The sequence below is a fragment of the Mytilus trossulus genome, chromosome 3 (assembly GCF_036588685.1).
Source record: "Mytilus trossulus isolate FHL-02 chromosome 3, PNRI_Mtr1.1.1.hap1, whole genome shotgun sequence".
NCBI lineage: Eukaryota > Metazoa > Mollusca > Bivalvia > Mytilida > Mytilidae > Mytilus > Mytilus trossulus.
The window spans coordinates 91,539,564-91,556,112 of record NC_086375.1 but is presented as its reverse complement, the minus strand read 5'-3'; the positions used below and the strand labels follow the sequence as shown (position 1 = coordinate 91,556,112).

General features: G+C 31.4%; 1 protein-coding gene across 7 annotated transcripts in view; it reads left to right on the top strand.

The window, feature by feature from the left end:
- The window catches only part of LOC134712834 (fibrillin-2-like), a 120,671-nt gene that overhangs the window by 27,428 nt on the left and 76,694 nt on the right, over positions 1-16,549 (top strand). For all 7 annotated transcript variants that reach the window (XM_063574784.1, XM_063574785.1, XM_063574791.1 and 4 more), the window contains 26 exons: positions 271-387; positions 737-853; positions 1,381-1,494; positions 1,752-1,871; positions 2,201-2,314; positions 3,088-3,207; positions 3,562-3,675; positions 4,023-4,136; positions 4,497-4,610; positions 5,881-5,997; positions 6,228-6,341; positions 6,761-6,874; positions 7,845-7,958; positions 8,231-8,344; positions 8,993-9,112; positions 9,587-9,700; positions 10,944-11,063; positions 11,356-11,472; positions 11,744-11,860; positions 12,513-12,632; positions 12,910-13,143; positions 13,428-13,547; positions 13,811-13,930; positions 14,564-14,680; positions 15,205-15,324; positions 15,636-15,749. In XM_063574784.1, the coding sequence (XP_063430854.1) occupies positions 271-387; positions 737-853; positions 1,381-1,494; positions 1,752-1,871; positions 2,201-2,314; positions 3,088-3,207; positions 3,562-3,675; positions 4,023-4,136; positions 4,497-4,610; positions 5,881-5,997; positions 6,228-6,341; positions 6,761-6,874; positions 7,845-7,958; positions 8,231-8,344; positions 8,993-9,112; positions 9,587-9,700; positions 10,944-11,063; positions 11,356-11,472; positions 11,744-11,860; positions 12,513-12,632; positions 12,910-13,143; positions 13,428-13,547; positions 13,811-13,930; positions 14,564-14,680; positions 15,205-15,324; positions 15,636-15,749 (3,150 nt within the window). The remainder of the gene's footprint in view (positions 1-270; positions 388-736; positions 854-1,380; positions 1,495-1,751; positions 1,872-2,200; positions 2,315-3,087; positions 3,208-3,561; positions 3,676-4,022; positions 4,137-4,496; positions 4,611-5,880; positions 5,998-6,227; positions 6,342-6,760; positions 6,875-7,844; positions 7,959-8,230; positions 8,345-8,992; positions 9,113-9,586; positions 9,701-10,943; positions 11,064-11,355; positions 11,473-11,743; positions 11,861-12,512; positions 12,633-12,909; positions 13,144-13,427; positions 13,548-13,810; positions 13,931-14,563; positions 14,681-15,204; positions 15,325-15,635; positions 15,750-16,549) is intronic.

Below are 16,549 nucleotides of genomic sequence, written 5' to 3'. Positions count from 1 at the left end.
AGGGTCAAGGATTATAAAATTACAAAAAAACACTATAAAGATATTTTTTTCAAAACTTCAATTTAGTAATGTAGATTTACAGCTGACATTTACCAGAGAGAGATTTAACAAAACAGCTAAAGAAAACACAGATTTTACTAAATTGGACTTTTGAAAGTTGAATTTAAACAAATGACACCTATCCCACAATTTTTCTTTTGTTACATCCTTTTATTCTTTGCATGATGAATTCCTGTATGAATTATTTCATTAAAATCTTTCCATTTTCAGATTTCAACGAATGCCAGAATCCTAATCAGTGTCTCTATGGGGGCACATGTGTAAACACACCAGGGTCATACTTATGTATGTGTGTCAATGGCAGATCTGGAACCAATTGTGAATTAGGTCAGTATATAGGACATTTTTATGTATGATAAGTAGGACACTAAGTATCATACAAAGAGTATGAATTATATTAGTATATAAGCTCAGGCAGAAGTTAGGAATAGTGTAATATAAATTTGCAAAGATGAGTTAACAAGTAAACAGATACTTTTGTTAGTTAGAAATCAAAGAGCTTGGTAGCACTATAGGAAAATATGGCTTTGTGTCCCTAGATATCAGTATTTTGTCAACAAATGTTTGTGTTTCTCATTACAGAAAAGGTTTCCATGTATATTTTTTAAATACCCAACAATATTTCATATTAAAATGTGCATTTATACAAAATTTTATGATTTTTTTCTTTCAACAGATATAAATGAATGTTTACAATTTGGAATCTGTCAGAATGAAGGAGCATGTGTAAACAGACCTGGTGATTTCTTCTGCTCATGTAAACCAGGATGGACTGGCACTCTGTGTGACATTGGTAAGTTTTAATAAGGATGCGTTCTACAAGTGATAATCACAGATACCATAAGCAATAGGTCAGCTATAGTTGCTTTATGGAATGATTGCAACTGACATTCAAACTCATTAGTTGAAAAAGAAACTGACAACATCATGGCTAATAACACCAACAGACAAAAAGTACACAAAATGCAACATAGAAAACTAAAGACTGAGCAAAAGGAACTCCAATAAAAACTAGAAGTGATCCCAGGTGCTGGTAATTCAAGATATCCAAGTTTATTTTACTAAATTATATAAAATGCCACTTAAAAGCAGAATATTATTAAGGCATAAAAGATTTCCAATTGTGTACATTATTTTAACATTGCATCTCCAAATTTTTTTTATTGACAAAGAAAATATTTTTTATGTTTTTTTTAAAGGCGGTAAGAAAAACAATTTCCCATTAAAACGTAAATTTTAATTTCACCAAAATAGAATAAAGATATATTCCATGCAATATATTAATGATATGTATTAATTAAAATATTTCCTGTACTTTAGATTTGAATGAATGCAAGGTTAATATCTGCCAACATGGAGGTTCCTGTATGAATACTCTTGGGTCATTCAAATGTCAATGTCCCCCTGGTTGGACTGGACAGTACTGTGAACGAGGTAGGCATTTAATCATAAGGTGTTAAACAGCATTGTACGAATAACTGAAATGGAATTTGACAGATTACTTTTTAAGCACTTGTTAAAAAACACTTTGATGAGTGTAATGATTTTATGTTTCCATATGCATGTAGAAGAAAAAAGAAATTTATAGTATTTTAAAATGCAACAAGCAATTGTATTGTAAATATTCTAATCATAATAAAGCTGTGGAATTCCTTGTTTATGTATTGTTATGTGTTTTATTTATATTATAGATATAATGGAGTGTGTGGAATACCCTGGTATATGTTTCAATGGTGGATCTTGTATAAATCTACAAGGCAGTTATGATTGTCGATGTATTCAGGGATGGATGGGTCAGAACTGTACTACAGGTAGGTTTCCCAAAGTAGGTTTAATTTTGACTAGATTGTGTAGATCATTAGAAGTATTGCCTTGTTTGAAATTAATGTCAGTTGGAATTGTGTGAAAAGTAAATCATCAATGATACAACACTATTATTCTAAATGTCTAGAAGCTTTACTCTATTGTACTGAATGAAATTCAGTACAAAAATCAGACACATAAAATTTTGTATTACAAAATGATTATCCATATCATGTATTTTTGAAAATGGTTCTAAACTGGAACACAAAGTTAACGATAGATGTTTTTATAGAGGTAAACTAATTGTGAGAAATACACTAATGTACTTTACTTTTAGATGTCATTGAGTGTGCTATAGAACCTTGCCTGAATGGTGGTATTTGTAAGGAGTTACTTGGCGACTATAAATGTACTTGCCCACCTGGGTATAAGGGCAAGAATTGTGGACTAGGTAAGTTAAAGATCATGGCCAACTATCATTGTTGTGCTATATAATCTTGCCTTAATGGTGGTATTTGTAAGAGTTACTGGGCGACTATAAATGTACCTGCCCAACTGGGTATAAGGGCAAGAATTTTGGCCTAGGTAAGTAATTGATCACAGACTTCTGTGTTTTGTCTTACTTCCAAAACATTAATTGTCTAGTCAATGATTAAGAGTCAAATGATTATCTTTTTAAAACCAAAAAGATGTCGTCAGTCACATGCTATGCTTCACTACATTAATTTCGGTTTTCTTCAGTCAAAACATAAAACTTTAATTATGCCAAAAAACTGTTATGTGTATATCCAAGTTAATTTACATTTGCAGCCAAGTTATTGGTACAGAGAGTAACTTTTAGATGCATAAGCCACACAAATAAACATTTGATTGGAAAAAAAATAATATAAGATAGAACAATTCCTTTTCAATTCATCATTTAAAAAGATTTAGATGTTTTTCATTACTTGTACTGCACACTTAAGGTAGCATAGAGACTTGGCCATTGCTCAATGTGCTTTAATGGCAAATATTGACCCTTAATTAGCTTGATTCTATAATAATAGCTAGCTTAATTCTATAATGATAGCTAGCTTGATTCTATAATGATAGCTAGCTTAATTCTATAATGATAGCTAGCTTGATTCTATAATGATAATAGAATATATTGATAGCTGAATTTAATATCATACAGATACACCAATAAATTCAGAAGCACCCGGGTAAAGTTTTTTTTTTTTGCAGAGATAAACGAATGTGCTGAGTTTGTTGATATTTGTCATAAACATGGTCAGTGTATAAATACAGTGGGATCATACCAGTGTATCTGTAATAATGGATGGACTGGGGTCAACTGTTCTGTCGGTAAGTCAAAAATCACTTGCTAGTTTGGGATTTTTCAGTTCGCTTGACATCTTTTATCTTTCAAAAATCATTCGACATGTTAAATTCATTTACTGAAAAAGTACATTTAAATGATAATGAATTAGCCTTGTCAATTCAGCAAAATTAAAACTAAAATAGTGTGACAATATTTATCATATTTTTTAAATGTTATAAGAAGACGTGTGAAAAAAAAAATGAAATTGAAGAGAACTCATTTCTGTTTTAGCAATATAAAAAGTAGGTATTTTTAAATTTATGGATTACTTTAAACTATACACATGTATTAACAAAAAGAAACATGATTTAATGACAAATATACTATTTTTTGCCCAGATATCCCTGATTGTGTGAATAATCCATGTTTGAACGGTGGAAGTTGTGTAGATAATCCGGGCTATTATGACTGTATGTGTCTACCTGGCTTTGATGGAGTTCATTGTCAAGAAGGTAAGAAATCTTCTGTACAGAATATCATGTGTCATAACACGAAAATCCAAGCACTCTGTAAATATTGATTTATCAGCAAGGAACATCCACAAGTTTCAGATATCACTTGAGTAGCAAGCATGAGATGAAACATTATCACACACAAAAAATCAAGTAGAAACCATAAGAACTTTTGCAGTTAATGTTTTGAAGTGTTTTAACCTGTGTGAGCAACAACCTGTATCTTAAAAGCAAAATGATAAAACGTAATATTTATTCAGTAAAGAATAATTTAATCTTTTGCCAGTAATAATTATTTAAGCTGATGCTATATCCAGATATTATGTTAATATATAATTTTGTTTCAGACAAGAAGGAATGTTTGATGGGCCCATGTTTGAATGGTGGGTCTTGTTACGAGACCTTGGGATCATATTACTGTACATGTCCTGATGGTTTTGAAGGTCCAAACTGTAATTTAGGTAATTATGCATGAAAATGTTAAAATTGTTCCTCTTACAGAATAAAACATATCTTATAATGGACAGGTTCATTTTGAATGTTTCAAAAGCTTTATAAATATTATCAGATGTTGAAATGAAAAATTTGAAGTAAATCATGGAAAGACAAAAATATAAAATGTTTGATAGCTTAGAAAGTAAAAGGACATCAAACAGTTACAACCACTTCAGAACAATAAACAAAAAAAATCATTGATTTTATAACAAAAATTTGAAACACATTGAGTAAGTTTTAGCAATTCAAGGAATCACATGTGAAGAAGTAAAAAAACATTACTCATTAATTGTGTTCTAAACTGACAAACCTTTCTCTCTTTGTAGACAAAAACGAATGCTTAGCTAATCCTTGTCTAAATAGTGCTACTTGTAACAATGTGTTTGGTAGCTTCTATTGTACCTGTACTCCTGGTTTCAAAGGAACACTGTGTGGAACCAGTAAGTAATGTTATTTGTCATATGCTCATAACTGATTGGAAACATTATAAGGGAACCAGTAACAAATGTATCTTTGTCATATGCTCATAACTGATTGGAAACATTATAAGTGAACCAGTAAGTAATGTTATTTGTCATATGCTCATAACTGATTGGAAACATTATAAGGGAACCAGTAACAAATGTTTCTTTGTCATATGCTCATAATTGATTGGAAACATTGTTAAGGAACCAGTAAATGTAGTATCATTGAATCTGTTCTTATTCTCAAGGAATGCTTATTAAAATCAGTAAGAACTGCAATTTAATGTATCTTTTCTCAAAACTTTTTTTTATGCCCCACCTACAATAATAGAGGGGCATTATGTTTTCTGGTCTGTGCCTCCCTTTGTTCATTCGTTCGTCCGTCTGTGCGTCCGTTCGCTTCAGGTTAAAGTTTTTGGTCAAGGTAGTTTTTGAAGAAGTTGAAGTCCAATCAACTTGAAACTTAGTACACATGTTCCCAATGATATGATATTTCTAATTTTCATGTCAAATTATAGTTTCGACCCCAATTTCATGGTCCACTGAACATAGAAAATGATAGTGCAAAGTTCAGGTTAAAGTTTTTGGTCAAGGTAGTTTTTCATGAAGTTAAAGTTACATCAACTTGAAACTTAGTACACATTGATATTTCTAATTTTCATGCCAAATTATAGTTTTGACCCCAATTTCATGGTCCACTGAACATAGAAAATGATAGTGCAAAGTTCAGGTTAAAGTTTTTGGTCAAGGTAGTTTTTCATGAAGTTAAAGTTACATCAACTTGAAACTTAGTACACATGTTCCCTATGATATGATCTTTCTAATTTTAATGCCAAATTAAAGTTTTGACCCCATTTTCACGGTCCACTGAACATAGAAAATGATAGTGCAATGGGGCATCCGTGTACTATGAACACATTCTTGTTTAACAAAATAAAAATAGATGATAACTTATTGAAGTAAAGTAAAACTATTTTTTGGAAATCTAGAAAATCTCTAGAAAAATTGTGTTTTACTGCAATAACAAAAGGACATTAGAATATAAGATATTTTATATAAAACTTCATAGGTAAATATAATATGTAAAATTTTAATTTTAGGAGGAATATTTTAATTTCTCATATTTAAAACTTCTAAGTGACAGAAAAAATTGTTGTGATCACTCAAGCTAGATTTATTTTGTACTAAGTTAATTCATTGTGTAGCATTTCAATTGATGTTATATTATCAACACTTTATATTTCAGCTTCCTCGTGGTGTGTTGAACGTCAGCCTTGTCAGAATGGTGCCCAATGTAATGACTTAGTTGGTTCTTACCAATGTGTATGTTCTCCTGGTTGGGAGGGAGTTAACTGTCAGATAGGTGAGTTCAGGGTCAATGTTTGGTTTTAGTTAGTTCTAAATTACCCATGTGTATATCCTGAACATAGTCAGCTATTAATCTCTTCATTTCTAAAAATCTTGAGCTTTCAAAGCTAACCTATTAGGATAAATTCAGGTTGTCTCTTCACTATTTTATTCAATTTTCCTTGTGAGAAATATACATTTTACATTAGATTTTGAAATATTTAATATGAATGCTTAATTTTACAGACAAAGATGAGTGCTTTGCTAATGTATGTGGCATTGATGCCACATGTGTCAACACAGTCGGAAGTTTTGTTTGTAGTTGTCCCGATGGTAGGAGTGGACCATTCTGTAAAGAAGGTAAACATTTCATCACTTTTATATCTAATTATAGTTAAATACTGACATGCACTGCATATTTAAGATGATGGATCAATCTATTGTAACCAAAATTTACGTAGGATCTTATTACATTGCCTTGATCAAGAAAAGTTTTTAGTAACTTAAAGATTGATTGATTAATTGTTGATGTTTAACACCACCCCCATTTTATTGGCTTTGCTGTGGTGGCCAGCGATATAAGAGAAGCACAGCCTTTTAGAAGAAAACCTGCAATCCTTGACAATAAAGTTTTGAGTCATACCACATGCAGGGTTAGAATCTTAGTGTTGACAAGCTAGGGATACAGCTGTTGAACCACTTGGCTAATATGGCCCCTAGGAGCAGTAGTAGTGTAATGAAACTATTCTCAATTTCTTATTCTATTCCTTTATTTTTAGATGTGAATGAATGTCTGACAAATCCATGTGAAAATAATGCCAACTGCAGCAACACACCTGGGTCATACATGTGTATCTGTCCTCCAGGATGGACTGGTGTGAGATGTAACGTAGGTTAGTATTATAGTCTAGATTATGCTTTAGAAGAAGGGCATTGTGTTTGTGTGTCTGTCTGTTTGTCAGTAAATCCATCCAATTGTCTTGTATCAAGTGGATGTTTTGATGTTTTAAGGTATGATGTGGTAACATTTATAATGTAATACACATTTTTATTATGAACTAGAATAATTGATATATATGCAAAAAAAAGGGTTATGCCCCATGGATTGGTGAACAACGAAATTAATACTGACAGGGGGTAATGATGTCCTTTGGACAATTTTTTTTTAGGGTGATTTGATTTATTTATCCTCAGCTGTTTTTAGAAAAAGCTTTAAACCGTCCAACCATTGATTAATTGTTTAAGGAAAAGTAAATAATCCGTTAGTTTTCTCGTTTGAATTGTTTTACATTGTCTTATCAGGGCCTTTTATAGCTGACTATGCGGTATGGGCTTTGCTCATTGTTGAAGGCCATACGGTGACCTATAGTTGTTAATGTTTGTGTCATTTTGGTCATTTGTGGATAGTTGTCTCATTGCCAATCATACCACATCTTCTTTTTTATATTTATTCATTGAAGATATTTTCTGTGTAAATTTAATTTTCCATATATTATGGAATCTGGTTATTTCACTTCTACATAAAAAATAGACTGATATATATTAACATTTGTATTAAAAGTAGATTTGGGTGTATGTCAATGAGGCAGCAAGCAAACAATACAAAAAAACTAATAAACCTCCAGAAGTCAACATAGGGTCTTCAACAAAGCAGACAGTTATTTATACAATTTGTGGAGTCTAAATTATGTTTTGATGAAGTGTCAACTATGAAATGAAAGAGAAAATTAGAGTAGTAGTAGTAGTAGTAGTAGTAGTAGTATATGATGCATTTGGAACCATACAAAAAAGTCAGTAAATATTTAATGATATTGTACACAACACAGATAATTGATTTTATATTTGTTGAATTATTTTTTTTAGATTACAATGAATGTTCAAGTATGCCATGTCAAAATGGAGCTTCTTGTATCAACAGACCAGGCTTCTATGAATGTTTGTGTAGACCGGGTTATTATGGCAACAATTGTGTTTTTGGTAAGCTGATCATTTCATATATAAATCGTTTTATATAGTAACATATTTTTCATAAATAGAGTTGTACTTGTTTTATTTGTTTATTTACATAGGAATACCCTTAAATAAAATGTTGAAAAAAGTCCATTAATTTTGGTAACTTCTTATATGTAATTTATTCTGCAGTTATCTTTTCTTCTTTTTTTTAGTAAAATTAAACAAATTGTATATGCTTAATGACTTTCTAAGTTAAAAGGATGTTGCTAAAATTTATACTTTTCTTCTATTTTTAGAACGTGATGAATGTTCCAACAATCCCTGTAAAAATGGTGCCAAGTGTTACAACACACCAGGATCATATACCTGTCTTTGTAACGAGGGATGGCACGGACAAAACTGCACAATAAGTAAGTCACAACAAGCTATTGGATTGGGTATACTAAAGCACTTAAGATTGAACGGGAGGGTGTTTTAATTTCCTTAATAGATTGCATGGCCAAACTGATCAACAGTTTAAAAGGGAGGTGTCTTGGTTTCATAGATAGATTGCAATAGGTCATTGATTCATAATTGAAAACTGATTAGAACGAAAACAAATATTTGGTATTTGATAAAAACAGTCTAAATTATGCAATAAATCCCTTAATTTTCTCTTTTTGAATGAACAGTTGTACACATTAATGAACAGTCGTACATATTAATGAACAGTCGCACAAATTAATGAACAGTCGTACACATTAATGAACAGTCGTACATATTAATGAACAGTCATACAAATTAATGAACAGTCGTACACATTAATGAACAGTCGTACACATTAATGAACAGTCATACACATTAATGAACAGTCATACACATTAATGAACAGTCGTACACATTAATGAACAGTCATACACATTAATGAACAGTCGTATACATTAATTGCTGGTTTATCTCATAATTTGCAGACTTAAGCAAAGAATTGGATTGATAATGTACTGATATTTGACAATCCAAGATGGTGGTATACAGTTAAACAACTTTCTATATGTATGCTTGTATTTAAATCATTATAGATACAGATGAATGTGCTGTCTTAACAACTCCTTGTTTGTTTGGTGGATCTTGTATGGACACTATGGGAGGATACAATTGTATATGTCCTCCGGGACGGACTGGTCCAATTTGTGGAGATGGTAAGTTTAGTAACACTTTACTCGGCTTTAGGGGGTATAGTTGTGTTATGTCCTGGGACATACAGTGAAACCTGACTAAACAGAATTCTGTATAAACCGAAAACCTGTATAAACCAAACATATTCGTAAGCACCATCAGAGGTGTACAAGTCATTTATAACAGGGTAGTAGTTGCATGTTTATGTAAATACATGTACTCTTCTTTTAATTGTCAATAAAATTTATCAAACCCATAGTATTTAAATCAAAAAACAAAAAAACAATAATGAACTTTGAAATACAGATGCTTATGTTATATAATATTTTATAACTAATTAAACTCAAGCTTTAAGAAATATATGTATATAAAGAATATGAGCATGACGACTGTTGAATGCATTTAGAAATTGCTTTGTTTTAAGAACTCTCAAGTCTTTTAAAAAGGAACATGGAATTAATTAAATAAAGGATTTTTTTTTTTTACCTATTTTACAGATCGAAATGAATGTGTGACCAATCCATGTATAAACAATGGTTCCTGTATCAATACTGATGGTTCTTATACATGTATCTGTCTCCCAGGCTGGGCGGGACAAGATTGTTCAGGAGGTAGGTATCTTTAGTTGATCAACCTTTTAACAGGGTCGTAATGCGGGGGTATCTACATGGAAGAATGTGAAATAAAATTGCCATTTCACAATGAACAACAGTTAAAAATGTCTTGCACGTTGATCTTTTTACCGATTTTACGAAACAAGATGAGTAACAAACCATTTTCACAGCTGCAAGTGAAATAAAAATGACAAAACACGTTGCATGAAGATAACCCTTTACCACCCTCCTTTAAGGATGTAATTTTGTGAAATTAAAATTCATCAAGACTTGAAAATTTATACTATAGGACAGAAAAGTATTTAAAGTTGAGGAACAAAATTATCTAGATATATTGATAGGTTATAGAGCCCTTTTCCAGATATTTTTTTTTTTTAAATGGCGGTAAAAAGCTGACGTTGACTTTTATTGTGCAATACATTTGCATTTGTATTGGGTTGTCAAATAAAAAAAAAAAGAAATCTAGAATTGGAATAAATTTTAGTAAATGAACTATAATGAGCTACATGTATTGAAGTCTTGTATGAAAAGAAAAATGGGTATTATAGGACAAAATATTTTATCCTCCGTCATACAAGAAAATGATGATATTAATTTAAGTCTTAAAAAAAAGGCAAAAAAGAGCGAGTATTGAGTTTTATCTTGCCATGATGACGAAAGTGCTTGTAGGACAATATTTTTCCAGAGTTGCATTCACAATTTCCAAAAACAATGTACCTTAAGTACATATTCTCACAATAGTTTTAATGTTCATTGCTCTAAAAAAAGATTCATGAGTTTGTTGTGTGTAGGAAAGTTTATTGTTTCTTTATGATCAATGTTTTGATGCTAAATTTCCACAGAATTTATTGCAAAGTATCCATCACTTTATTAATAGCTATGAATTAAGACATTAAAGAACAGGTGGTAACATGTCAGGTAGTATTGTATGTATGTACGTAAATTCCTCTGTTTTACAGAGCACCCTCAAGAGCTGCAAGAGTACAGTGGATTCCCTGTACACTCCCTATCATTCCTATTCAGATCTAAGTTGTAAGGATTTTGCTTATCATTAATGAAATATGAATTTGAACTTCTAAATGAACACCTGTTCCACCAAAAGTTCAAGTCATTCATGATCAATTCATTGACTCAAAGTGTTCTGTTATATATAAAACAAAATGGCTAAAATAAAAATAAATCATTTTTTACTAACTAAATATATCAAAAAATTAGATTATTACTTTATTTTATTTCACAGATGATAATGAATGTTTGGGTATAACACCTGTGTGCTACAATGGAGGGACCTGTACCAATACATTTGGATCCTTCCTGTGTTCGTGTCCCCCCGGATGGAAGGGTCCACAGTGTAATAGAGGTATGTTATCTTTTATTAGAACAACAATAACATTTTTGTTATATTTGTGAACATTAAACTAGTAGCTAGTTTTAGTTTTGTAAGTAGACTAAAATGGTAGCTTTTCCAGATTTTGATCTACAGTTATGTCCCCTAGTTCTTTGTGTTACCAAAGAAAAAGATTTTTTGGAAGTTCCTTATATAAATACATGCTAAAAGGATAAGACACACACTGTGATAACTTAAGTTATTTGTGTAATATTCCACCATTTAAATGATTACTTTAAAACAATGTTTTATTTACAATTTTCAGATGTGAATGAGTGTGAGACTGGTATTATTTGTAAACATGGAGGAACATGTCTGAACCATCCAGGGTCATTTACATGTAACTGTGCTCAAGGTTGGACAGGGACATACTGTGAAACTGGTGGGTAGTCAATTAGTCATTATAATCTTAAACATACTGTGAAACTGGTTATTAGTCAATTAGTCATTATAATATTTATCCCAATCTTAAATATACTTGAAATGAATAGCTATAAAAGTTTTTTATAACAATTTTACTTTTTGTTTTTATTTATCAGTTGATATTGTTTAAGTTGTTTAAACAGTTGTGTTACCCTATGATGTTGTCCCTTTGTTTTACATCAGCTGTTGAAATATATGTTAAGATATCTAAATTGATGTTTTAATTCCAGATTTCAATGAATGTGGTTCCAACAACCCATGTACCAATGGAGCTTCCTGTATAAACGTGAATGGATCATTCAGGTGTGAATGTGTTCCAGGTTTTACAGGAGTTACCTGTTCTGCTGGTAAGTAATAACGTAAATGGATCATTCAGGTGTGAATGTGTTCCGGGTTTTACAGGAGTTACCTGTTCTGCTGGTAAGATTCTGAGCCATTACTGGTTAAGTTTAATCAAGCTGTTACACTGTTGTGATCAATACTGTGCCTTCTCTCTGTGTCAGACACAAATTGGAAGATAAATTCAGGATGTCCATTGATGGAACAAATGACTTGTATATAAGGCACTGTCCTGTAATTAGAAAAGCTCAAAGAATCAGGATCTTACAGTATCTTGATACTTGGATAAATTCATTTATTTCTCTTTCATAATATCCTCAGAATCTTAATATGTTCAAGTTTAAAACTAATATGAGCTGCAAGGAATTTACATAGGAGAATAAACAGTGGCAAGGAAGTTGCTGTATCTTGAACATGTTTAAAAAGAACATACTTCTAACCAATGAAGTAGGAACAAATTACATGCACAATATTCTTGTATTCCTTAATATGATAGATTGTTGTTTGCCTCATGTCCAGTGGCCAATGTTCAAGCATTTTCAGGACAATAAGGTTATATAATTATTCATTGTATTAATAAAATGCATCTTAACTTGCTTTATACTGGTTTACAATTTTACTGAGATATTTAAGTAATACATGTACTATACCTATTTTTAGATTATCTTGAATGTAAGGATGTGACTCCTATCTGTGAGTACGGTGGCAAGTGTACGGAAACTTTTGGAAGTTACTACTGTGATTGTCCACCAGGGAGAACGGGAAACAATTGTGAAATAGGTAGGCGCTTATTGTCATCTCGTTCAATTTAAACTGTTTTACAGATAACAAATTTGATTTAATGTAAATGGAATAATATTGTTTAAAATTATACAAATACAGTAAGTTAGTTGTTACATACACTCTTTCTAATGGCTGTCAGGTACTCTAAATAAACCTCATGCTTATACTGTATTTAATAACAGGTATTAATGAATGTTTGACAAGACCATGTGTTAATGGAGGTACCTTTGTTAATTAATAACTCTCATGTTTTAACCCCTGACTCTAATTACAGGTATTGATGAATGTTTGACAAGACCATGTGTTAATGGAGGTACATGTGTTGATACTGATGTTGGATTTAATTGTATCTGTCCACAAGGTGTCACTGGAAACTTCTGCCAGTTTGATATCAACGAATGTCAGTCCAATGTCAATCCCTGCATGAACGGAGCTTCATGTATCAATAGAGTTGGTTCTTATTTCTGTCAATGTCCATTGGCTTGGAATGGTAAAAACTGCAACATAGGTTAGTATTGTCATACTCAATAAATTTCTAAAGTTTCTAAATGCTGGTTGAAAATTTATTTTCTCTGCTCCTTTAATATCTTTAGAAAAGTGTTAGTAATATTGCAGAAAGAACTGTTTGGAAAGTAGAATAATATACAGAATAAGGTTACCTTCAGCAAATATTCTATATTAAATATTTCAGCAACAAATTATGATGGGAAAAAAACCAGAAACAATTTGTAGTTCCGATATATTTTACCAGATGCTGTTCATGAACATAACAAAATATTTATTTGATTTTAGATGTAGATGAATGTAAGGCTATAACTATCCCTTGTCTTCATGGAGGAACCTGTTACAACACCCTAGGCTCATACAACTGTCAATGTAAGAAAGGTTACCAGGGTCCTATCTGTGCTGATGGTAAGTTATAAGTAAGATGTTTATTTTTAGACATTGATGTGATAATTAAGATGTTTATTTTTAAACAGTGATGTGATAATTAAGATGTTTATTTTTAGACATTGATGTGATAATTAAGATGTTTATTTTTAGAAAGTTGTGTGATAAGTAAGATGTTTATTTTCAGACATTAGTGTAGTAAATGATATGTTATTTTTAGACTTTGTGTGAAATGTAAGATGTTTTTTTTAGACATTGTATGACAATTGAAATTTTCATTTTAGACATTGACGAGTGTTCTTTGGCGGTCAGCGTATGTTTACATAATGGAACTTGTATTAACACAGATGGATCTTATGTATGTCAGTGTCCAATAGCATGGAACGGGGATAGTTGTGAAACTGGTTAGTACAGTGTTTCTAATATTCATTTTATAGCTTATTATAATAAGTAAATTTATTCCTACACTATATATCAGAAGATGTGGTATGAGGGCCAATTAGACAACACTCCATGCAAGTCACGATTTGTAAAAGGTAAACCATTATAGGTTGAAATACAGCCTTCAACACAGAGCCTTGGTACTCAGCGAACAGCAAATTATAGAGGGCCCCAAAAAGGACTTATGTAAAATCATTCAAACAGGAAAACCAATGTTCTAATCTATATAAAAAACAAAAAAACACATATGAACCACATCAACAAACGACTACCACTATCCAACAGGTTCCTGACTTAGGACAGGTGCAAACAAATGCAGCTTGGTTAAATACTTTAACAGGTGCCAACCTTCACATGAACCTGAAATGATAGTGTAACATCACAACAAACAATCACTATCACTGGAAGAATAGTTATTTTTAGAATAGCCTGTAGCAGACCTATGGCTACAGGCTATTCTAAAAATAACTATTCTTTTATTTCATAACATGCTAAATTCTTGGCATTTTTGTGTTAATAAACTCTTAAATGATCCAAGTTAGATTAGATATTGTAACATTAATGAATGCAATAACTGGTATTAAATTTTATTTCAGATACTAATGAGTGTTCACTGTACAGACCCTGTAGAAATGGGGGAACCTGTAATAATATTGAGGGGTCTTATGTTTGTATGTGCCCACCTGGCTGGACAGGGAAAGACTGTGAAACAGGTAATTTGTGAAATCACTGTATGGCTACATGGTAAGGTTGGACACATCACATGCATTATCTATTTGGATGTCATTAAGATTCATAATAATGGCATTTAAACAAAATTGAACTTTCAATAACCATCACTTCATGTCCCAACTAGTTCAGAAAATTAGATTTAAGAAAAGTAGAAGCTGAAAACAATTATTTTTGTAAAGTTTCAAAATTGAGTATGCAATTTCATAAGATGCATAAACCCTCATTATTTAAAAAGACAGCTTACACTTGTGTAATTTGTTTACATTTAATTAATCGAGATGTCGAATTAATAGCTGGTTGGTCAACAACCAAATTGGGTGTAGGAACCCATCTAGTTTACCCATCCAACTAAAACATCTCTTAGTCTTAGAAATGTTTGTAAGAAAGTCCATGGGAATAATAAAAGACATTAGTAGAGATTGAATGCAAGACACTGTCAATTCTTTTAAACATGCTTGAAATTGTCATTGAATGAATTTCCTATTTTTGTATTTAATATTTTCAGATCTGAACGAATGCACACAGTTAAATGCCCCATGCATGAATGGAGGAACATGTCTTAATACCAGAGGGTCATTTCAATGTATCTGTCCACAAGGATGGACAGGAAATACATGTATGGTTGGTAGGTATTTTTATGAATATGGTATATTCTTCTTCCATCAATGGAGATTTAGAGGAGAAATATTGTAACTCACAATTGAAAATAGAATCAGTTACTTTTGTTATTTGATGATACATTTACCTATCCCATGGTTGAGCCATTCTGGTGTTGCCAGTGATAATTAACATAAAAAATTCTCTCGTTGATTAAACAGTTTTCTAGAAGCGTGTTCTAATTATTAATTTGAAATTGCTATATTTATGATAACAGTTATTTTTATTAATCAAAATTATAAAAAAAATCCTTTTAAACCTTGCCTTTATTTTTTTTAGATGTTGATGACTGTGTATTTAATCCCTGTCTTCATGAGGGCACCTGCTTGAATACACTTGGATGGTACCAGTGTTTCTGTAAACCTGGATGGACTGGTCCCCGGTGTGATGTTGGTCAGTATGATTTCATACTTGGTAGCAGTTTATTATTATTTGCTAAAGCTTGTATTGTCCATGATTATATTTAATATTACAGAAAGATAAATCTATAAGTTAAATGTGGGTGCAGTTTCTCTCATTATTGAAGTTTATGTGATAGGGGAGAGCATGATTTAATTTAGTAACACCACAGAAATTCTCCTTGAATGACACTGTAAAATTACCATGTGTACAGCTTTCTTTTAATGTTGTAGAATTTATCTAAAATTGATTAAGATTTTATCAGTTTTCATTTTACAACCTCTGATAATTTCTTTTTGCATTAATGATCAATTAAGGAGAGCACCTATTTTGATAAGTTTATTCAGTCAGTCATAGTATTATAACATAGATAATGTTCTACTTCAGTCAGTCATAGTATTACAACATAGATAATGTTCTACTTCAGTCAGTCATAGTATTACAACATAAATAACGTTCTACTTCAGTCAGTCATAGTATTACAACATAGATAATGTTCTACCTCAGTCAGTCATAGTATTACAACATAGATAACGTTCTACTTCAGTCAGTCATAGTATTACAACATAGATAACGTTCTACTTCAGTCAGTCATAGTATCACAACATAGATAATGTTCTACTTCAGTCAGTCATAGTATCACAACATAGATAATGTTCTACTTCAGTCAGTCATAGTATTACAACATAGATAATGTTCTACTTCAGTCAGTCATAGTATTACAACATAGATAACGTTCTACTTCAGTCAGTCATAGTCTTACAACATAGATAATGTTCTACTTCAGTCAGTCA